Here is a 24,666-nt window from a genome sequence, read left to right on the forward strand (position 1 = left end):
TAAATCCAGAGCTGTTCATAGTGCTTTAACAATTATTAATTGGATTCATTTTGTGTTTTTTATGCTGAATTAACCTTCGCAGTTCCGAAGGCAGTATTTTACTGTATATAATCGTCATTTAAAACGTATGACTGGGCATGTATTTGTATGCGTGTAGCACACACTCGGGTATTATAATATCTCGTGCGTATGTCTCCGTTGGGAATGATTACTGTAGCCAAAAATTGGCCAATATAATTTGATCTAAAATGATATACACGTTTCAAAATTTTCAAGGTGCCTTTAATAACGGTTAAATAAGTTTAGGAACATTATAATAACGTCAACTGTAACTGATTACGAATTAATTGATTTTCATAATTTATGTAAATTTTATGTAACTTGTATTTTATTTAGTATACAAATATTATCGACCCATAATAATGTATGTTAATTTTCATTCGCCTGGCATGGCCTTTACGTAGAATCTATACATATAAATAAAATTGAAGTGTCTGTCTGTGATTTCAAAATAACTGCTTCTTTTAAAGTTAATATGGCTATTTGCGATTTACCGAAACTAAAACAATAATGTTTCAATTTTTTGTCTGTCTATCTGTTTGTCCAGGCTAATCTTTGAACAAGAAATTGAAATAACTGAATTATTATAAGAAGTATTTCAAGGTTCCGTTTAGTCTTTATTTCATGAAAATTGGTTGAGTCTATCAATATTTATATAAACATATGTTTTTTGTTTTTAACTATATAAATCAAAATATAATACCTTTTTCTGAATGATTCATCAACGTGGAGCCTAAAACACAAGGATTAGAAAGTTGAAAGGTTGATATATTTTAAGATGTCATATCAATAACAACACCCATTAAGGAAGGAATTCTGGAAACTTCACCCCTAAAGGGTTAAATAAGGCATGAACTATTGTATGGAAACCCGTCATTATCAATGTTTGAGGCATAAAATTACATATACAAGCTTCTGGTTAAAAATAAATAAATACGTATTTCAGTATTTTTGAAAATATATTCTCTAAGAGGGGAAAATAGAGGTTGGAAGCTTGTGTGGGGACATCTCCATTTTTGATGTAAGAAGAATGATATTTAATATTAAATTTTCTGATAAAAAAAATTATGCATATATATATCGTGGTTTTTAGAAATCTATCTGAAACGGGAGTAATGTGGAACAAACATTAGTATAAAAATGAAAAAAAAATGTCTGATCTGCTTGTAATTTACTATAGGTGTTTTTTGATTGAAATGTTAAACATTTATATAATGATATCTTTAAAGTGTTTAGAAACTCCACCCCAACACATCCACTACCAAAAAGCATTCCTTTATTTTTGTTTTAAAGAGTTAGAACGGTCGTTTATATTCGCTAAAAAAATTCAGACACATAACTCTGGATGCAAACAACGAAATGCAAAATACACAATGCCTTAATAACAATATATACGGAGGTGCAAGTAATAATTTTTTTATACGAACATAGACATGTTAGTGAAGTTTCCATAATAATTAATTAAAGAATAATCATCAATCTAAAATTAAAAAAAAAAACCATAATATACTTTTTTCTAATCAGAGAAAAAAAGCCGAGATGGCCAATTGTAAGAACGCGTGAATTTTAACCGATGATCGTGGGTTCAAACCCGCGCAAGCACCACTGAGTTTTCATGTGCTTAATTTGTGATTATAATTTATCTCGTGCTTTAGGGTGAAGGAAAATCTAAATGTGTATTACACCAAACCGCATTGGAGCAGTGTTGTTGGAATAAGCTCCATCCATTCTCCTCAGAAAGGAAGAGGAGCCTTAGCCCAGCAGTGGAATATTCTCAGGCTGTTACTTACTAATCAGTTACACTTCATGCTTTATACTTTAAAATCACAGACTTCCGAAAAATCATTTATCCTTTACTTATACTTAAGCGCGAGCGAAGCCCTAGGCGACAGCTAGTTCCTTAATAAGGACCGTTGTGGAGTAGGTTTTGATTTTGTATCTGTAAATCTATAAATTATATGCATAATAGCATAAAATTTCAAACTTAATGTTCTCGAATCTTTACATTTTTCTGATATATACTCGTAATGCTATATGAAAGAAATACCACAGCTGGACTTAGGCTCATTTCTCTTAGAGGAGCAGACTTGAGTTGACTTTAACCTACTCCAGTGCAATCTGCATTGGTAGACACAATTTCATGTTATGTCATCTTATACAAGTCATTATTGTGAAAATTATGTTAATGATTACTAATAAACAGAAGTAAAGCTCATGAAATTCATTGGTGATTTGGCCTAACTACTGAGATACTTTATTTACAAACAGTTAAATGTAAATCATAAAATTAAATAAGGATTAGTACGTCGCCGAGAGCCGACGAAAAAAGCCGAGATGGCCCTGTGGTAAGAACGCGTGAATCTTAACCGATGATCGTGGGTTCAAACCCGGGCAAGCACCACTGAATTTTCATGTGCTTAATTTGTGATTATAATTCATCTCGTGCTTTACGGTGAAGGAAAACATCGTGAGGAAACCTGCATGTGTCTAATTTCACTGAAATTCTGCCACATGTGAATTTTACCAACCCGCATTGGAGCAGCGTGGTGGAATAAGCTCCAAACCTTCTCCTCAAAAAGAGGAGAGGAGGCCTTTAGCCCAGCAGTGGGAAATTCACAGGCTGTTACGGTAGTACGTCGCAACCTTTGAAGCTAGGTAAGAGTAAATTTTGAAATAAAAACGTGCCCGAGTAGAATGGAAATGTCATGTTAGCACGTAACTTATTTTATTAAACGAAAGGATTACGCAATCAGATTTAGATATAAAAACCTTTTTTAGATTAGCTTTTCGTAGAAAATGGACAGTTATATGAGATGTAAAATTTGTATAGAGATGTGAAAATTATTTGCAAAAAATACATCGTTTTTTTTTACTATTAATAAGCCAGCGTTTGACCGTTGACTTGCCTGATGTTAAGCATCGACACGGTCTAAGATGTAGCACGCTTGCCTATAAGAAACCTGTTTACTCTGGATTTGAAGACACCAACATTGTACCTATCGGGAAATACGGACTCAGGCAAAGCATTCCATAGTTTCGCAGTGCGAATGATGAATGTAGACTCAAAGCGCTTCGTACGTAGGCGGGGAATTTCCACTGTGTACCTATGGCGCTTTGGTCGCGTTTGCCTGGCCGTTCGATAGTAAAAATGGACTGGAGGAATCAGTTCGTGTAATTCCTGAGCATATTCTCCGAAATGTATCCGATAGAAGACTGAAAGTGATGCAACCACACGTCGATGTTCAAGAATTTGGAGTCTAAACTCGACCAATGCGTCATCTCCTATCAACCTTCTGGCACGCCTCTCAATCAACTCTAGAGCCTGAAGGTGGTAAGCACATGAAAATTCAATGGTGCTTGCCCGGGTTTGAACCCACGATCATTGGCTAAGATTCACGCGTTCTAACCAATAGGCCATCTCGTCATCACGTTTTTTTTTTGTAGGCATAAATGTCTATTAAATAAATGTATAATTGTCTGTATATTCAACTGTTCTCTTTTGTTAATATGGCTATTTTTTTATATAGAATAGGAAGGCGGACGAGCATATGGACCACCTGATGGTAAGTGGTCACCAACGCCCTTAGACATTGGCATTGTAAGAAATGTCAACCATCGCTTATATATCCAATGCGCTACCAACCTTGGAAACTAAGATTTTATGTCCCTTGTGCCTGTAATTACACTGGCTTACTCACCCTGCAAACCGGAACACAAAAATACCAAGTACTGCTGTTTTGCGGTAGAATATCTGATGAGTGGGTGGTATCTACCCAGACGAGCTTGCACAAAGCCCTACCACCAGTACTATTATGCGAGTTACTAAAAACCAAAACAATTTTTATTTTATTTTACACTAGAGCTGCCAAACTGAATTCCCCGCCGAAACCGCGGATTTTGCAAATTGAATGCTACGTTACAATATTACCACGGTGTAGTCAATTTTCGGAAAAGTTAATAGAGTTAAGTTCATCCAAATCGATCGAGACCTTTTTATACACACAAACGCAATGTTCAAATTTTAAATAGAAGTGAATACAAAACTACATAAATAGGGTTCAGATAACTGTTTCATTTATATAATTAAAATGCCGTATTATTATAGCAATTTCATTTAAATTATTAGTTGACTTATTTCGAATTACAGTTACCATTTAATATTAATATATTATTAATTTTGATAAGCATTAATATTGCTTGAACATACTCGAAATTCACGGCAGAAAACGGTCTGAAATGTCAGAATGTGATATGCGATATTGACCGTAATAATTATAACATTTCAAGAATACACGTATCAAAATAGTGTATCACCATAAGGCGGTTGTCAATATTTCACGGGTGAGTAATGATGTGAGATCTTTTAGGTGAGCATTCCAATTTACATAATCGACATCGATTACCACGCTATCTAAATCTAAACAAATACATAAAATTGTCTGTATATTCAACTGTTCTCTTTTGTTAATATGGCTATTTTAATGCGAGTTACTAAAAACAAAAACATTTTTTTTTTTTACACTTGAGCTGCCAAACTGAATTCCCCGCCGAAACCGCGGATTTTGCAAATTGAATGCTACGTTTATAACAATATTACCATGGTGTAGTCTATTTTCGGAAAACTTAATAGAATTAAGTTCATTCAAATCGATCGAGTCTTTTTTACACAGACAAACGCATATGTTCAAATTTTACTTAAAACTATATAAGTAGTCTAATGATGACAACATACTTCGTATATATTATGTAAAATTATATTCGTCATTTTGAAAATATTTGACATCTTTGTTATTAGTGACGTCCTATAAGAAAAACTATAAACTTACCTTCTTATCCTTCCAACCAACAAGTGGTGGGAAACAGATGACGAAGGAAAGCACCCACAGCCCAGCTATCAAGACCTTCGCTCTCTTCCTACTCATGATGCTAGGATAGCTGACTGGCCTGGTAACTGCCACGTAGCGATCCAGAGATATGGCGCACAGATTGAGTATCGACGCGGTACACATCCAGACGTCCACAGCCAGCCATACCGAGCACCAGACGTCTCCGAAGATCCAGATCTGAAAGATGTGTACGATACGTCATTATCAATTCTTCTTAAATTTATATAGAAATTGATATATTTACTAATATTATGAATGCGAGTTTGTTTGTTATGATTTCATGTCTTAACTACTCAATCAATAGTATGTTTGGTGATCTGTGTAAGTTAGATTATTTCACCGTTAAATATAATTATTTAGCATTGTTGCGTTTCAGTAAGAACGCTGAGTGAGTCACTGAATTTATAAATACAACTTAAAATAAACTTTGAGACATAACTTTTTTGTTCTCAAGATTGGTGGCGCATTGGTGATGTAAGGAACGGTTAATATTTGTTTCAGCGTGTCAATATTTTTGGGCGGTGGTAACCACTGACCGTTAGATGGATCATTTAACAGTCCACCTATTTTTATAAAAAAAAATAAATAAAAAAATGCTTGTTTTAAATATTTTACTAATATTATTATTTGTGTTAATAGTCTAGCGTACAGACAGTAACCTTATTACACATTTTTACAATATATATAACATTTAAAAACAAATGATTTTTTCCTGACATTTGATTTATTTTATATCGCTGTGTCTGTGTCCTCGATAATGTCAAATGATTCATGTTATGATCAACTTGATTTCAAATAAGAGTTTGGAATTGAGTTTTAAATATAAACTAAAGTCATATCAAAAGATATTCGAAGTAAAAATTCATTGAACTGAAGCGAATACATCTTAGTAAATACTCCAATAAGTCTTTAACGGTATTAGCAACATTCCCGATCTCGAAGTAGTTAGCGTAAGATGCAAGAGTAAATACGTAGCTTTTAGCTGATGTAAAGTAATATTATGTTTCGCTATGCTGCACTAAATATAGATATTCTGGAGATGAGCAAACATTCAATCAGAACAAACCCCTACCATGTATTCTATAATAAATAGCACGAAATCAAATTGTTTATTTGTTTCTCGTTTTACACAAACTATGCAAAGATTTAATGCCAAAAAACAGTCTCTTCCAATCCTACCCAAAGTCGAACAGGGAATTTACGATGAAAACAATCTATACTTATAAAATCGTTAGTCTTCGTTCAATTGGATTAAAATCTGGATGATGTGGTGGCAATCGCAAGACGGTGTGCACATGTTCAACAAGTACTGTGTCCACAAAAAACTCTGTAGGCTGACGCGTCCACACTCTATCGCAATTGACTGAGAAACGTCACAAGGGTAGTGTGTGACACAGATAACAATCTCTCTCTCTCACACACACACACACATCAGCCGGAAGACGTCCACTGCTGGACAAATTCCTCCCTCACGGATTTCCACGTTGGCCGGTCTTGCGCTGCCCGCATCCAACGGCTTCCCGCGACTCGTTCTATGTCATCAGTCCACTTGCCCACACTGCATCTTCCGGTTCGTGGTCGCCACTCGAGAACCTTTCTGCCCTAGCGGCCGTCGGTTCTGCGAGCAATGTGCCCCACCCACTGCCACTAAATGCTAAATTTAGCAATTCTTCGGGCTATGTCGGTTACTTTGGTTCACCTGCGGATTGCATCATTTCTGATTCGATCTCGCAGAGAAACTTCGAGCACACCCCGCTCCATTGCTCTTTGAGTGGCCTTGAGCCTTCTTATGAGGCCCATAGTGAGCGTGATAACTCTCTGCGAAGCCCAGAAATAAAAATAATTAGCCGATTGTATGTTTCCAAAGGTCGATGTGCAACATTTATTTATGGGGACTATATAATAATATCCATTTATCTGTTATATGTATTAGTGACAGATTTTCTCGCTTGAATAAGAAGTTAGCTTCAAATCCTTATAGGATCAACGTGGGGGGACTTAGAAATCAGTTCAATAGAGTAGAAGTTATCAGCAGAACGAAGCTGTTCTAGGTGTCACTAATGGGTGTCACGTAATAAAAATAATATTCTATATACACAATGGAGTTAAGACTTAATTTTGTATATAGAGCACGTGAGCCATTTTATTTGTTACCTTTTTTTCTGTGACGATAACGCATAGAAAGCTAAATAGTTCGATAAAAGTCCGAACCAAAACGTATTTGCCAGTTTTCTTAGTTAATGGTGTGTGAAAAATCATACCTAATTTCATGATGTGAACAATCATCATCGAAGTCTATTAATCTCAAACAAATATACCAACATCCTTTTTTATATATAATTCATTAATTTCAAAATATTGTATGTGTTGTTTCATGTATCGATGATTGTTTCATTATTTTTACTCATAGTTGATGAATTGTCCTTCAAAATGTAAAAACAGTAGTTTCGTCATCTCGAATACATTTGCCGAATATTTTGCACGTTATAACGACGAATGTTACATTTATTTTTCAATAAATAATGACAAAATACTAATTAAATATTTAAAAGCAATAACAAAAAAACTTATTCTGTTTTTATTGAAAGCAAAAAATACTTCTGTTGATTGTTCTTGTTGGAAACAATCAGGCACTTAAAACTTTAACGAATAGGTACGTTCAGGAAATAAAAATAAATGAGGATTAACCGTATCCACAGCTGATATAGCTCAGAGGATATAAAACGTCCTTACTGGCGATCACAGATATAGAAGACATCAGTGCAGTTATGTGTTCAATTGGTGTTTGTAACCCATCTAGTACTCAGCGGAGAATTGATAAGATCAGACATGGATTATTTTTTTTTATATTCGCCGGGAGGGCAAATGACTGCTCCACCTGATGGTAAGTGGTAGTAGAGTCCAAACGCGACGATGGCCAGTACAGACGGGGAAAACGTTCTGCACTAGCCGCCTTCGCCTTTCCGGCCCGCAAGATGCCTCTTCACGCCTTGTTTGAAGGAACCCGGGTTGTAAGAGGAGAGGAGGAGAGGAGGAGTAAGGAATTCCATTTTTTGGAAGTGCGACAAAGAAAGGAGTTGCCAAATTTCTTTGTTCGCGATGGAATTGATGTCACAGTTAGGCGGTGACATCGAGAACCAGCTCGCGTGGACTTAAGTAGGAAGGGGGAAGTAGGAATTAGAGAGAATAATTCCTCAGAGAACTCGCCGTGTTACAGTCGATAGAAAGCGCTCAGTGCTGCTATCTCACGACGCAATTGTAAAGGTTCAAGGGTGTTTGTGACCTTTACATCGCCAATAATGCGTACGGCACGTCGCTGCAACCGGTCCAAGGCCTCAAGTAGGTACTTAGCGGAGCCATCCCAAAGGTGCGAGCAATGTTCCACGGAAGACCGTACCTGTGTTTTGTACAGCAGGCACAGTTGTTGTGGCGTGAAAAAGCGCCGCACCTTGTTCAGAACTCCGAGTTTCCGTGAAGCTGTTATTATAACAGCCTCGATGTAATCCCTTGGACTAATGTCGCAGCGAACGTCAATCCCCAGCATGGCGATTTTGCTTTGCATCACCAGCGGAGTACCACAGAGGGAGGGAAGAGGGGAAAATGTTGACTTTTTCACCGTGAGAGCGCATACCTGTGTTTTCTTGGCATTAAACTCAACAAGATTATCAGAGCCCCATTTGGCGATGAGCTCTAACGTCCTATCGAGTTCAATGACAAGATCCTTCCGCCTCTCCTCAATTTCCGCTTGCCCAGCCACTGCACGTCCGTGGTATCCACCATGCACTGTACTATCGTCTGCATAGCAATGTATGTTCCCAAGAGAGAGCATATCATTGATATGCAAAAGAAAGAGTGTGGGAGATAGCACAGATCCCTGGGGGACCCCAGCATTCACTACATAGAATTGTGAAGCGCAACCATCAACTAAAACACGAAGGCTACGCTTGTGTAGGAAGCTGGCAATCCAGGTGCATAGCTGAGCAGGCAGACCATATGCCGGCAGCTTGGAGAGAAGACTTCTGTGCCAGACCCTGTCGAAAGCCTTGGAGATATCGAGGCTGACAGCCAACGATTCTCCATGCTTGTCGATAGCTTCACCCCAGAGGTGTGTTACGTACGCTAGAAGATCACCTGTGGACCGTTTTGGTCGAAACCCGTACTGACGATCATTAATTAAACAGTGATCTTCTAGGTAATGGATCAGTTGGTTGTTTAAAATCCGTTCCATCGCCTTACAAAGTACTGAGGTGATAGCTATTGGCCGATAATTTGCCGGGTCAGACCGATCCCCTTTTTTGGGAATCGCTTGCACATTAGCTCTTCTCCAAGCCTCCGGCACACATCCCGAAGAGAGAGAAAGTTTGAACAGGCGCGTTAACACAGGAGACAGCTCCGCTGCGCACTTCTTCAACACTATGGCTGGTATTCCATCGAGACCGCTAGCTTTCCGTACATCAAGTGATTGCAGCTCCACACGCACATCACGTTGCCTGCTTTTAATGTCAGGCATCGTATGGCCACATGAAGGTATTGTAGGTGGCAGCGCACTACAATCATCGATGACGGAATTGTCGGCAAAGATTTTAGCCAGGAGATCAGCTTGCTCTTGCGGACTGTGAGCTAGCGATCCGTCCGGATTTCTGAGCGGTGGCAGCGAAAGTTGGCAGAAATTGTTTTGCACAGACTTGGTCAGACACCAGAAGCTACGGGAGCCCCTAGGATGCGAAACAAGGTCATGACCAATCTGTACAATGCGCTGTGCATCCGCTCTCGTGTATGCCTTTCTACAGGACTTGGAATTTTTATTATAGTTTGCTTTCAGTGAGTCAATGTTAGATGCCCCGCTAATGCAGTCGTTGAAATTAATATTGAGAAATCGACGCCATATGCAAAGTTCACACGAACGAAATTGAAGGCAAAGTTCGTGTTTCGTATGTTATAAGCTGAAAAAGTTCCAATATTCGAATCGTTAGTGAAAAGCTTTGAATAAAATTTCCTTTACACTCGATGCCCTTGGCGCGATCCATTCCATAAAGAAATCAGATCAAGTGCACACTCTGGTCTATTGTGCAAAATATCTCTGAAATGGTCTAACCAAAGGATACAGAGTGATCGTTAGCGTTTTATTTGGTGAACTGTAGGGCTATTCTGTAAGTAGAACTCACCACAGAAAACAGTCATGAAATATCAGACAAAAATAATTAATTAAAAAAAAAGTATTTTTATTATTTCTTTTTTTAATATTTATATATAGTTTTTCAAATTTTATTACTAAAATTTAATCATTAGTTCTTTAATTATAATTTTTAGCTTGTAATGTTTTCAATTTAAATTATGTTATATATAATATTAGCTGTTACTTAGTTATATAAGAAAGGATGCCGTGGTTGCCTATAATTAAGCCCATAGACATATATACCTAGTGTAATGTAAGCTTGTGATGTCCATAAATAAAATAATAAATAAAAACTTTAAGCCAGGCAGTGGCACATGTACGGGCCTTGTACCATTTTATTTGTTATTATAATTAAAGCACTGTATATAATTTAAGTATTTGACGAGCCGTTTGGCGTGATTGGTAGATGCTTGCCTTTCACGCCGAAGGTTGTGGGTTCGATTCGAGTTTGGGTGTAATTATCTATATAAGTATGTATTTACGAAAGAAAAATATCATATTTAGTACAAGCTCTGTACAAGCTTAATTTGGGATCAGATGGCCGTGTGTGAAAAATATCCCAGGATATTATTATATTTAGTTATACACAATGTCTCCATAAAATTTAAAGAAGACATCAAATTGTCCTAAATGAATAAATAAAATAATTACTTGTGCGGTTGAAGTTTCACATTTTCGTATTTCTATAGTAGGGGCTCAAACGGAAACGTCAGATGGCGTTGAGATTAAATTCAATTATAGTAATTATAATGAATATTGTTACGTCCGTCCGTCTGTTCGGAAATACACAGGAATACACGTGATATTATTGAAACAATACTATTAACAGATTCAGCTTGAATTGGCCATATTTGCCAGCCGGTGAATGTTGCTTATTAACTATCACTTGATCTATGAACATAAGTTGATAAATAATAAAATTAAATATTTTGTTAAAAAACTATTTAAAAGTAAAGCAATATAAAATGATATTATTCAGTAGGGTAGGTACCACCTATTCTTAGTATTGTTGTGTTCTTGTTTGGCACAAGTAACATAACATCTTATTTCGAAAGGGTGGAGACGCATTGGCGATGTAAGCGATGGTTAACATTTCTTACAATGCCAATGTCTATGGGCGTTGGTGACCACTTACCATCAGGTAGCCCATATGCTCGTCCGACTACCTATATTATAAATTTTTATATACATAGAAAGACTATTGGACAAATCTATAATAATATTATAAATGTAAAAGTAACTCAGTGTATCTGTTACGCTTTTAAGGCTAAACCACTGAACCATTTTTGATGAAATTTGCTCGAATCCCAAGGACGGACGTAGCCTTTTTTTTATTTAATAGCCACCCCACTCCTATTTACACGTGGGCGATGCCGCGGTCGAATGCTAGTCGTAATATAAAATAAAATTTCAAATTGACTTCAATCAACAACCAAGGCATATATCATAATATTGAATTTGGCTCTCATTTCACATTTATGTTTTTGATGGGATTATATATAACAATATTTGTTTCGTTTATGACTTTTAAAATAAGCTTTAAATAACAAGTATAAAAAGGTCTGCAAGAATTTAATTTGAAATCAAGAACAACTGACAAACTACTTTTAAAAACGACGAACGAGCAAATCACGACCACTCGGAAGGTTTTCACTACGTGAAAAAAAATAGCTACCAGATATATTAATTCAGAAATAATGCAGCTCAACGTTCAATTAAAGTAAAGAAAACGCTCTGTTAATAAAAAAATACTATTATTATAAATGAAAAATTGTAATATAATTGCCGGTGTTCTTGTAATTTGAATGATTGCCTTGTAAGTTCACCAGCTACGAGCGTAGCGTCAGGTTTAATCCAATAATAATAACGATTCGTGTGGGTGAACGAGTTAAATATAGCTCGTAGCTCTGTAGAATGACGAATTGTTCAGCAAATTATTGTGACTATTTTCAATATCGATCTCACTATTTTTACCGGCTTTTGAAACGAGGTTCGTGAATACTGAACTCAATAGTACTTACATATTTATTTCTTTTAATAAACGTACAAATCACTGTATCTTATAATTTTAGGTTTTTTTAAGATCAGATAAGATAGATTATCGTGTTAAATTGTATATTAGGTTTCTAAGCGGTCATACTATAAAAATAGAATTAACCTGTTACATATATTAGTATTTGTATTTCTTTTAAGAAATTACTTTTTTTTCTATTTTCCTCTCTAATTAAGCGCAATGCATGTGTTTCGCGTAGGTCCAATAATAACTCGAGGGTCGGAATCGAATCTGTGTAATTTACGTCGCTAGGCGGTTTTTATATGGTTCAGCTATTAAATATAGTAAATCTGAGTCATATTTAGAACAAAATTATATTATATTTAAGCAGACTCTTTCATAATTAAATTTAAAGTCACTAATCGGTTCGGAATGTAGATTCTACCAAGAAGAACCGGAAGCACATTAATTACACTATTAACGAGTTTATACGAATGGCGATTAAACATGTATTATTTATGTTTTAACTATTATTATTATTATTTAATTAAAAGCCGAGATGGCCCTGTGGTAAGAACGCGTGAATCTTAACCGATGATCGTGGGTTCAAACCCGGGCAAGCACCACTGAATTTTCATGTGCTTAATTTGTGATTATAATTCATCTCGTGCTTTACGGTGAAGGAAAACATCGTGAGGAAACCTGCATGTGTCTAATTTCACTGAAATTCTGCCACATGTGTATTCCACCAACCCGCATTGGAGCAGCGTGGTGGAATAAGCTCCAAACCTTCTCCTCAAAATGAGGAGAGGAGGCCTTTAGCCCAGCAGTGGGACATTCACAGGCTGTTTCGGATTTCGGATTATTATTTTAAGTAGCATTTACGAAAGTATTATTTACATTAAAGCCTTAAATGTATACAAAATAAAATGCACAGATCATGACCGCGTCGAATTGTAGCAGCATCCCCATTGAATCGCAATTCCGATCCTCTGGGCGAAAAATGAACCAGACCTCCTGTCCGCAAACGGAATAAAGACATAATTTGGATATATAACCTTATCGACAGGAAAACCTCTTTTAATGAAGGATAATTGGATTTAAAGAAAGGTTAATCAGATAAACAACACGATTTTCTGTTAAGAAACTCACAGAAGCAGCTCGGATTTAGTAAATTGGCAATGTTTACACTCCTGTTTCGGAAAGTACGTAAAGCGGTTGGTCCAGCGCTTGTTTTCTCTAATGTCGTGTCGATTGGCCGTCCTACTGGATTAAGAGAGTGAGAGAATTGGGATTGAACATATATTTACATGCTTACTTATGCACTAATATCTTTATTAAACCTAATCTCGATGATTATTGGCTACCTTGCCCGATATTTAGACAGAACTAATTCGATCGAACAGTCGGATGAGTATTAATTGACTTAATTAGTAGCAGGGGTTACTTGGTGGTAGGGCTTCGTGCAAGTCTAAATAACAACAGGTCGTTATATAATCTACAACTCAAGATCAATAATCAGTATTGTTGTGTTCCAAATTGGAGGGTGAACCACTGTAACGACATGCATAAGGGATGGATAACATTTCTTACCGAGTCAATGTGAGCTTTTACCGTTACGTGGCACATTTGCCGGCCTTTTTACCTATTTCAAACTTAAAAAAGTAATCTAAATATATTTAATTTATGTAATTTAAGCTTCTTCAGTATGATAGAAAGATTTTGCCAAGCTGTGCTATTACATGTGACTATAACATGCTGTTACTTTTTACAGTTAAAAAACGTAAATTTCATCAAATTAAATCGACGTGAAGTATATACAGTTATGTTTTCAACTAATTTTCTTATGTAGCTTGACCTTTCTCATCTATAACAACTTCCGTATACTGTGGAATTAAATTCCTTTCTGGCCAATTTGAGTTAAATTGTAAACACGCTAGTCTAGCTCGAAAGATTATAAATTTTACACAGTTTTTAATAATTTGACTAATTTATATATATAAAAGAATACCTGACGTATCAACGCACAGCCTAACATCTTAAAAATGTGAATACAGGTTCCTTTCCAAAATAGGTTACCATAAAAGAAAAAATCGAAAATTTAACCCACTATGCGATAAAGGGGATGAACATGTGTACGAAAATCCTTAACTTTTAAAGGAACAGCTAAGGGAATTGCTATATAGCAATTCTGAATGATGACGCAAGCGAAGCCGCGGTTAAAATGTCCTTATAATTTAATGATGACATATACACGAAAATATATAGGACCACGTAGAAGTGTTCTTTTTATCCTAAGCATTAATATACTTATAGCCCAAGCGTCACGAGATACTGTTACTTTTGAAGAAACTCCTGAACTGAACCTTAGACGCCCTCGAACTGTAGACACATCTTTATAATTAACTTTGAAAGACTAAACCTTAACATATTTGTTTGAAGGACAAAATCACAGGCTAGCTTGACTCGTTCTATTGTAAATAAAAACTTGCGACCTTATTTATGAACGTTGTTTAGTTAAAAAATATTTTCTCTTTTTCTATTATCGTTGATTTGATATTCAGAAGAAGAAGACATATTATTATTTTGTTAAAATTATTTCAGTTTTTCAGAACAAATAGCTCTTGTGTCACACGAAGGTCAAGGTTGGAAGGTCCTCTAAAAATCAAAGACTTGCACTAAATACATAAAACATTTTTGGCACTTATTTTTGCCACAAAGAAGGGCTCAGTATCCGATAACCCTCTTGATCCCTTGGCCTCTTGATACGTCTTAGAAAATTATTTTTAACGATGTATCTTCATGGACTGTTAATTTATTTAAACAAAATTTATAGGTGATTAGATTTGGGTAGACTTGTGTGTATGAACTATATCTACAATATCGAAAGCAGCAGATGTTATTCGAATTTTTATTGATTTTCAAAAAAAATACTAAATAGATTACTTGCTGAAGTGTTCATTACCACCCACTGTCATTGGCACAATAAGAAGAACCATTCCTTGTATCCTTAATGCCCCTTGGGAACTGTATGACAGTATTAATAAACTACCCAACAAATACATTTGTTTGCTTTCGTTTCCATGGTACTGAAAGTATATAAATACCAAACAGAGAAGTCAGTCGTTGTTGGACTGTGGATGAAAGCACTATTACGTCATACATATACTTTGTATGATACAGAAAATAAGATATTACATCCCGTGTACCTACACTAACTTACCAATTGAATCGGAACTAAATACAAGTTATTTTTGTTCGGCACTAGAATAAATGATGAGTACCTACACAGACCGGCTTGCTCAAAGCCGTCTGTCTTAACATCTATCCATAATTAGGTCCTTAAGTAGCGCAACGAGTCGCGTTTTACGTCGTATAAACGCGAAACGAATGTCGATCAGTTCATACAATAGAAGTGGTTTGTGGTAAAATATGAAGGCGGACGAGCATATGGCATTGTAAGAAATTTTAACCATCACTTACATAGCCAATGCGCCACCAACCTTGGGAACTAAGAGGTTATGTTCCTTGTGCCTGTAAATACACTGGCTCACTTAGCCTTCAAACCGGAACACATCAATACCAAGTACTGCTGTTTTGCGGTAGAATATCTGATGAGTGGGTGGTACCTATCTAAAATAGCTTAGACAAAGCCCCACCACCAGTAAAATTTAAATGTAATAAAACTCTATATTTTCTTCTACACATAAACCCATGGAACGGGATACGGTAAACTTCCATACATAGCAAAAAACTTAATAATTCCAATAAGTGGCCCGCTCACAGATTGGACCTCAGACCCTCAAGACCTTAAGACCTGTAAGAAAGTCACTAGTCCACCAAGACAGCTGAGTACAAGCCTAATTTACAAAAATAAATTCCATCACGCACGAAGAAATTTGGCATCTCCTTTCTTGGCATACCTCTAAAACATTTAATTCTTTACCAGCGCGCGTTCCTCTTATAAACGAGGCGTGAAGAGTGGAGGAAGGCGGGGGCGGCTAGTGCAGAAAGTTGTTCCTGACTGGCCGTCGTTGTGTTTGGACTCTACATCCACTTACCATCAGGTGGATTGGAGTCAATTTGTGATAAATGAAGTCCTTGCAACTGCTTATTTACTCGCTTTAAATCATGTTGGGGATACTAAAATAAATCCCCTACTATATATTTCTACTCCAAATGCTATTTCGTCTGAGTTAAATAAGTACTAAGTAAATATTGTTTTCGATTAAACAAAAGCGACCTTGCTTTATTAGCCTGCACCAGAGCTGTGTAAATAAAATACAGCTTAAATTAGTTCCTTTCGACTGCGTCGATAAATAAAATCGTGCAGTAGAGATTTTTTATGACCTTGTTCGTCATTCAAAAATATTTATTCTTATCTTATAATATTAAAATTAAATGTATGTATTTTGTTTCGTGTATCTCGGAAATGATTCTAATGATTTCGTATTTAGATATGGTTTTGCTTTTTAAGTTTACCTACATATGTTTTTCGTGAAAAAAATGTAATTTTTCACAAAATAAACAAGTTTCAATAAGAGCCGAGCGAAGCTCTTTCGGCCTTTATTAATTGATAAAATAAAACAATGTATTTACATAACGGTATGCAATATACCAATTATTTCTTTAAAATTTTATTACTACGAAAATAAATAAAAAGCGGTAAAACGCACATTTTTTATTGATCACGATCGGTCCGGGGTTATGTTTCATATGCTGTAGTATAACAAACTTTAGCATCTTAAGAGTTGTAAAGCATATAACACGTAGCTTAAGATTTCATTTACACAAACGTATTTACAAAAGCATAAATTACATTTATTAAAGACATAAATACATACTTTATGTATATTTCCACTAATGGTGACATTGACAAAACCATTCATTCGCTTGACATAAGATAATTTTATTATTAAAATATATTTTGTGTTATTTGATGATGATGAGCCGGTTGGCGTGGTTGGTGGATGCTTGCCTTTCACGCCGAAGGTTGTGGTGTCTATTTGTCCTAATGTCTAATTATCTATATAAATATATAAATTAGATGTCTGGTTTCCATAGCACAAGCTCTGTACAAGCTTAATTTGGGATCAGATGGCCGTGTGGGAAAAATGTCCCAGGATACGTAATTGTACTCTGTGTATCTGTGTGTCTATCTGTTGCATTTAATACCTTTTTTTTTGTTTGAAACCTGATGTGATCTATCATCATCATCAGCATGTTTTATTTGACAAAAGGGTCTTATCAACTTTAACAGGTCTGATCGACTTAAAATTGCGCTCCCATGACGCGACGATGCTTGTATTAAAATAATGCTAAATATAATAAGGTTAGAGGGCCAATTTCATTTTAAAATTTTTATATATATAAAACTTAATTTAGATTTAGTTATTTAAATGTTTTTATTCTTGTTCGCTGTGCTGTGTTGTATGTAATATTTTACAAATGAAATATTATTGTATCCTATGCTAAATACCAAAATTTTCGATCCATTACACCTTTCTAAACAAGAGTGATTAATAATGCATGCTGTTAGAGTTTGTTTCGAAGCGCGACTATAGAGTAGATGCTATCAATAAAAAGGTCATTAAATCTGACCTAGTTGAAGCTTTGTGTTTACGATAAGTAGACGTTTTTTGTGTGTGTATATTAATACTATATATATTGTATTGCAACAGTAATAATAGAATGGATTATCAAGATATTTTAAGTGGTTAACTGCTTGATGATACTGAAACGAAGAAAACTAATTATTAAAAAAAACTAAAAACCTTTTTTAATATATATACAAGTTTAATTTTTTTTAAATTATTTATATTGTCGTCATAGATTTTGTTTTGTTATATATATGTGTATTAGAGTTCAAACTATTAACGTAATGAAACAACAAAATCTTATAGTTTTTTTTTAAATAATTTGATTTTTTCGTTTCAATATCATCAAGCAATTAACCACTTAAATATATATATATATATATTAAAATACATGTTATTTTTATTCTTATATATAATATTATAATTATTTTGTGTCTTTGTATTGATAGTGATCGCATCCGTCTGTACCAAACAACAAGACAATGCAAAAACAAATTGTCTCGGTTCTTTAGGACTGTTTTTAATATTGTGATCTTTAATTTTAGTATACTAGATTTTATTATCATTAGTAACGTAGTTAGAAGTATTACAAAAATAAATTATACTAATATTATAAATAGGGGGGTATTTGCCTTAGTCCAGGCGCATTGATGGCCGCTGGAGCCGACACGTGTTATAATGGAGACCACGCTTAGGAAAACGTAGTGTAAGATGCCCTGTGACAAGATGGGCCGATGATTTAAAAAAGGTGGCAGGTTCGGAATGGATGCGGACTGCCCAAGATCGGAATGGTAGGCGTTCTATGGGGGAGGCTTAAAAAAAAATATATATAAATACGAAATTAACGCTGTATACTCTGTATCTGTGTCAGCTTCTTTTACGTTTTCGTTTTTACGGCTAAACCTATAAATCGATTTTGCTGTTATTAGGTATGAAGCCAGGTTGAACCCCAAGGAACAACACAGGCTTTTCGTACCAACACTGGACTCCCCCAGAAAATGCGGGCTCAGAATAGTTTCCAATATTTGAGAAACATACGAGTACAGACAGATCATGTTAAATAAAAGCTTTTTAAATTTGTTTTTGAAATGATAAATTAGCGTAGGTTAGTGTCTGTTGATTCTCAAGCTAGATATATATTTTAATTTTATATAATTAATACAGTAACAGCCTGTAAATGTCCCACTGCTGGGCTAAGGCCTCCTCTACCTTTTTGAGAAGAAGGTTTGGAACTTATTCCATTACGCTGCTCCAATGCGGGTTGGTGCAATACACATGTGGCAGAATTTAAGTAAAATTCGACACAGGTTTCCTCAGGATGTTTTCCTTATCCGTCAAGCTCGAGATGAATTATAAACACAAATAAAACACATGAAAATTCAGTGGTGCTTGCCCGGGTTTGAACTCACGATCATCGGTTAAGATTCACGCGTTCTAACCACTGGGCCATCTCCGCTTTTATATAATTAATATAACTCTGTAATTTAACTAGGACAAAAGAGTAATGCCTAATTTTTTGCCAGTTCTTCCCGGTAGAATCTACATTCGAAATCGATTGTAGCTTTACATTAATATATTATGTGAAGGTGATGCAAAAGCCTACTCGAATATTGCTACCAGTATATTAATTTATTTCATAATAGATTTTTTTTGTAATTGTAGTTTGTCGTTAAGTTGTTTATTCAATCAAAATTAATTCACCACTTGCGATAAAATTAAATATAATTACACAAATATACACCAACGCCTACATGGTAGAGCTTTGCGCAAGCTTGTCTGGGTAGGTACCACTCACTCATCAGATATTCTACCGCAAAACAGCAGTACTTGGTATTGTTGTGTTTCGGTTTTAAGGGTGAGTGAGCCAGTGTAATTACAGGCACAGGGGGCATAACATCTTAGTTTTCAAGGTTGGTAGCACATTGGTGATGTAAGCAATGGTTAACATTTCTTACAATGCCAATGTGCGTTAACATAAAATTGAATGCAAAATAACCAATCCTGTGTGTATTTACGTACATTGCATATATAGATTATCACACTGATTCACTCGTACACATGAATACATAGAAAAGGAATTTTCTCACATACACACATAAATGCACGGAGATTTACATGTCCATTCAAAACTATATTCTTCAATTTAATCGTACGTAGAATGAGTATAACCACACGAGCAATGCACACTTAAATAGCTTTCAATAATATATCTATTATTATTTTAGAACATTTCTGCATGAAGAACAAATAATTAAAACGATTTTTGAAAATAATATTATGTACTATTCGAAATTATTGCATACATTAGTATGATAGGGTAAATAAGTAGGGGGTTTCTCGTAGAGTAGAATAGAGCAATTACTATTTAAATACGTGAGTGTTGTGAGATATTGGATTGTTTCAAACGCACACATCAATGTCATTACCATTTAAGGCCTCACTTAACAACATTGTCTGGCGGCTGTTTAGTTAAACACTGATTTCACTCTTTCTGTCATTATTGATTTGACATTCGACAGAAGAAGACAGCATTGTTTGACTAATCGATAAAAATATAAGTAAGTAAGTAACAGCCTGTAAATGTCCCACTGCTGGGCTAAGGCCTCCTCTCCCTTTTTGAGGAGAAGGTTTGGAGCTTATTCCACCATGTTAATCCAATGCGGGTTGGTGGAATACACATGTGGCATAGTTTCAATGAAATTAGACACATGCAGGTTTCTTCACGATGTTTTCCTTCACCGAAAAGCACGAGATGAATTATAAACAGAAATTAAGCACATGAAAATTCAGAAGTGCTTGCCCGGGTTTGAACCCACGTTCATCGGTTAAGATTCACGCGTTCTTACCACTGGGCCATCTCGACTTATAATATAAAGATAAAAATATGAAACGATCGAATTCCGCCCATTTCTTTTTTGAAGTAAAAATTTTGTAAATTTTAAACAAATACAATTCATGATAACAAAACTTCCTCTGAGTTTCTTTCGCCGGTTCTTCTCAGGTCAGCTTATTTTTTTTCTGAACTGGTATTAGTTTTTTAATGCCAATTAATAAATAAATGTATTTTTTACATTGAACTAGTTGCCAGTTATTCTTTGTACGGGTTCATTTTGTATGTATTTTGTATGTATTATAAAATGTATTTTGGGTTTGCGTAAAATCCGTTCTTAGCGAGCATCTTCATGGCGCCGGGAGTAACTTTGCTAAATGTCGCAATTAATCGAACATATAGGCTCGGGGATCTCGGGTTGAGTCAGCCCTTGATACGTATTTTGCTTTTATATATTTATATTTCAAGGGAATTTTCAAGGGTTTCATTTGAGTCAGTATGGTGAGGAAGCATTTCTAAGACTCATGCTTTACAAAGTCAGTTTTACAAAAGACTGATCCCAAATAAATGGAACAAGCGCGAATAATGATTTGAATATTAATTTACTAGTAAAATCAACGTTCGCTAATAAATAAATAACTCTGGTGTTTCTAGAAAAAAATCAAGACATAAACAAGGCTAAGATATGGAAAGTTTACGTGCTATTTCTGTTCTGAAATGCTTAAACCCTCTCATAGCTTCAGCCACAGAGGTGTATTAAGTCATTCTTTCACCGTTTACTACTCGAAATTTCTGCCGCTACGTACTTCTTTCTGTTTGTTCCAGTTTTGTTTAATAACGTTTTAAATACATTCATTTTTTAATACAATCGAAATTGAACCTTAGACCTTAAACATTACGATTTAAAATTATTTAATCCAGTATTCGGTTAATGCTTGTATTTTTTACTAAAACAACGTTAAAGCATTTTGATTGTTGCGTTTTTCATCATAGAGTCGAAAATTAAAACTTTGCATAAAAAAGCAATAAGGCTACACGAAATTGAATTTTAGTGGTTCATAATAAAGCCGATATTTATTTTGATATGTAATTTACCCTCCAATATCCACGGTTTCGTGGATAGTGGGACAGGAAAGTGTTTAATTATGCGAATGATAGGTACTTTAGATATAATAAAGCCGTTTTAAACGTGTTAGCAAAAATGTTTGATAAGGTAAGTTTTCTTAGTAAAATAACCTGATTAAATAAAATAGTTTTCAACATACATATTTAAAATAATAAAATATATGTTTTGGATGGACGAAATATCATCAATTATAATAAGTAGTCTCTCAAAATTAACGTAAAGAGAAAGGACCATCTTTTGAACTGCCATCACAATTATTGTCGTGTACTGATTAGTATGTTGGGCCACTAAAGTGGCGATCATACAGCGAATTTATTCAGACGAGATGAGAATGCTGAGATCATGTGTGGAGTGACGAAAATAGGTGGAATATATAATGAGTAAATAACAGCATTAGTAAAGCCGAGATGGTCCAGTGGTTAGAACGCGTGAATCTTAACCGATGATTGTGGGTGCAAACCCGGGCAAGCATCACTGAATTTTCATGAGCTTGTGCTTGACGGTGAAAGAAAATATCGTAAAGAAATAAAATTCTGCTACAAATAAGAGCAAACTTAGAAGGAGCCAGGGACAGAAAAGCTAAAAGGAGTTCATGCTATTAGCATCTGCGGAGTAATGAATACTATATTACAAGTATATTGGACATGAATATGTGTGTATACAACGCAATGTATGAGATTGTACGATATTAAAGTAACTTAATATATGACTAAAGACAGATATTGTGCTTACTCCGAATAATTGAGATAAGAGCAAATGAATCGAGCCCGGTTGGCGTGGTTGGTAGATACTTGCCTTTCACGCCGAAGGTTGTGGGTTCGATTCCCACCCAGGACAGACATTTGTGTGCATGAACATGTCTGTTTGTCCTGAGTCTGGGTGTAATTATCTATATAAGTATGTATTTATAAAAGAAAAGTAGTAATGTAGTATATCAGTTGTCTGGTTTCCATAGCTCAAGCTTTGTACAAGCTTAATTTGGGATCAGATGGCCGTATGTAAAAAATGTCCCAGGAAAAAAAAAATGTCCCAGGAATTGTCGTTGTGACGCATATTTTATTAATATTATTGATATTTTGAATTAACGATACATTGTAAGAGATTAATCTATATAATTGTGAACTTAATAAATACATTTCTTACTCACCTTAAACACTTCTCTCGTTGCAGAAAACGGTAGCACTGCCACCCCGACGAGTAAATCTGCTACCGCCAGCGACACGATGAACAAGTTAGTCACGCTACGCAGTTTCGAAGAGCACAGCACCGCTGCTATCACCAGGCAGTTACCTGTGACGTTAAATGATAACCTCAATCATATTTCAAAATTTTATTCATTTTTCCATTGCTAATAGGGAAGCAAATTAATGGTTAAGTGACTCGGTATCGTTGACTTTAGTAGGTAGTCTGGCTCTCAGCCAGCATTCCCATATATAAGGGACGCATAAGGATTTTTTACGGCGGAAAATAAAGGGTCACATCAGTTTAAAAAGCGTCATTGCTAAATAGAATAAGCCACCTCAATGGTAAATAATTTAAAAAAATGTGACTGTAATTACAAAAGTATAATACGGTACAAAAAATAATAAAAATACGGCGTACCTCAAGGATCACATTTAATAATAATAATAAATAATAATAAATAATTTTATTCACCAAAAATAAACAAAGACAATAAAATTAAGGTACAAAACCATAAAAAAAGAGTTAACAATAATTTGGTGAAAAGGTCGTAGTCTCAGCTAGGCTGCTTTTCAGTCTACGCCTTGTACATATGCTGCCAACACAAACGCTGCATTCAGTGCAGTAAAAGGTAAAAGGAGATAAAATTACTTAAATAATAAAAGTTAAGACAATTTATAACACGCAAAATAGGCTAAAATAAAAGAAAACATGATTAAACATGCTTGCAAGCATTACTAAAACAGTAAGGTTTTTTTTTTAAATTCTAGAAAAAGGAAAATATTTCATATTGAATAAAAAATGAAAATAAAATAATAATAAAATATTTAAAATGTTTAAACAAATAGAGATATATTTTTAATAGATTACAATCAAAGCAACAATTAAATATTGAAGTTTAGTTACACACATTGCGTCTTTTGCATAGATAGAAGCCATTGCTTGCATTGTGCCTTAAACTTATTTTGAGACGTACTGTTCTTAATCGGAGGTGGGATATCGTTCCAACACTTAGAAGCAGCGAAACGAAAGCTACCTCTAAATGCTTGCAAATGTGGTATAGGCAGTACTAGTCGCGGAACTCGGCTCAATCTACAATTGGATTCTTTTATTTCAGACCATTTAAGTTTATTCGCCAAATAAATGGGAATTTTACGATATTTTAAGGTGAAAGTATATTATTTAAGTGTACGGCGATTTTTCATATTTAATATATTCTTGGAATTTAAATAAGGTGTAATATGCGAATATCTAGGTATATTGTAACAAAATCTTAGACAAGAATTTTGTATCCTCTGTATTTTCCTTTCAGTCTTTTTATAAAGGCAGGGGCCATAAAGGACATCACAGTAGGGTCAATACTGTTTAATATATTTATAAATGACATCCGTAATTACTTTAAGCATTCTGATTTTTTTTTCTTTACTGATGGTTTAAAAATATTAAAACCTATTACATGCCAATTGGACACTACGCTTCTGCAAGACGATTTAAGCCGTCTAGCTGAGTGGTGCAAAAGTAATCGTATAGAACTTAACACTGATAAATGCTTTTATATCCAATATAAAACTACTGGTGGTAGGGCTTTGTACTGGTGGTAGGGCTTTGTGCAAGCTCGTCTGGGTAGGTACCACCCACTCATCAGATATTCTACCGCAAAACAGCAATACTTGATATTGTTGTGTTCCGGTTTGAAGGGTGAGTGAGCCAGTGTAATTACAGGCACAAGGGACATAAAATCTTAGTTCCCAAGGTTGGTGGCGCATTGGCTATAAGCGATGGTTGACATTTCTTACAATGCCAATGTTTAAGGGCG

General features: G+C 35.2%; 1 protein-coding gene across 1 annotated transcript in view; it reads right to left on the reverse strand.

Moving 5' to 3' along the window:
* LOC126778163 (octopamine receptor Oamb) overlaps positions 1 to 24,666 on the reverse strand; it is a 159,657-nt gene that overhangs the window by 5,696 nt on the left and 129,295 nt on the right. Inside the window, exons 3-4 of the mRNA XM_050501603.1 lie at positions 22,816 to 22,958; positions 4,887 to 5,123 (exon numbers count right to left, since the gene is read on the reverse strand). Of these exons, the coding sequence (XP_050357560.1) occupies positions 4,887 to 5,123; positions 22,816 to 22,958 (380 nt within the window). The remainder of the gene's footprint in view (positions 1 to 4,886; positions 5,124 to 22,815; positions 22,959 to 24,666) is intronic.

This window comes from Nymphalis io, chromosome 25 (genome assembly GCF_905147045.1).
Source record: "Nymphalis io chromosome 25, ilAglIoxx1.1, whole genome shotgun sequence".
Classification (NCBI taxonomy): domain Eukaryota; kingdom Metazoa; phylum Arthropoda; class Insecta; order Lepidoptera; family Nymphalidae; genus Nymphalis; species Nymphalis io.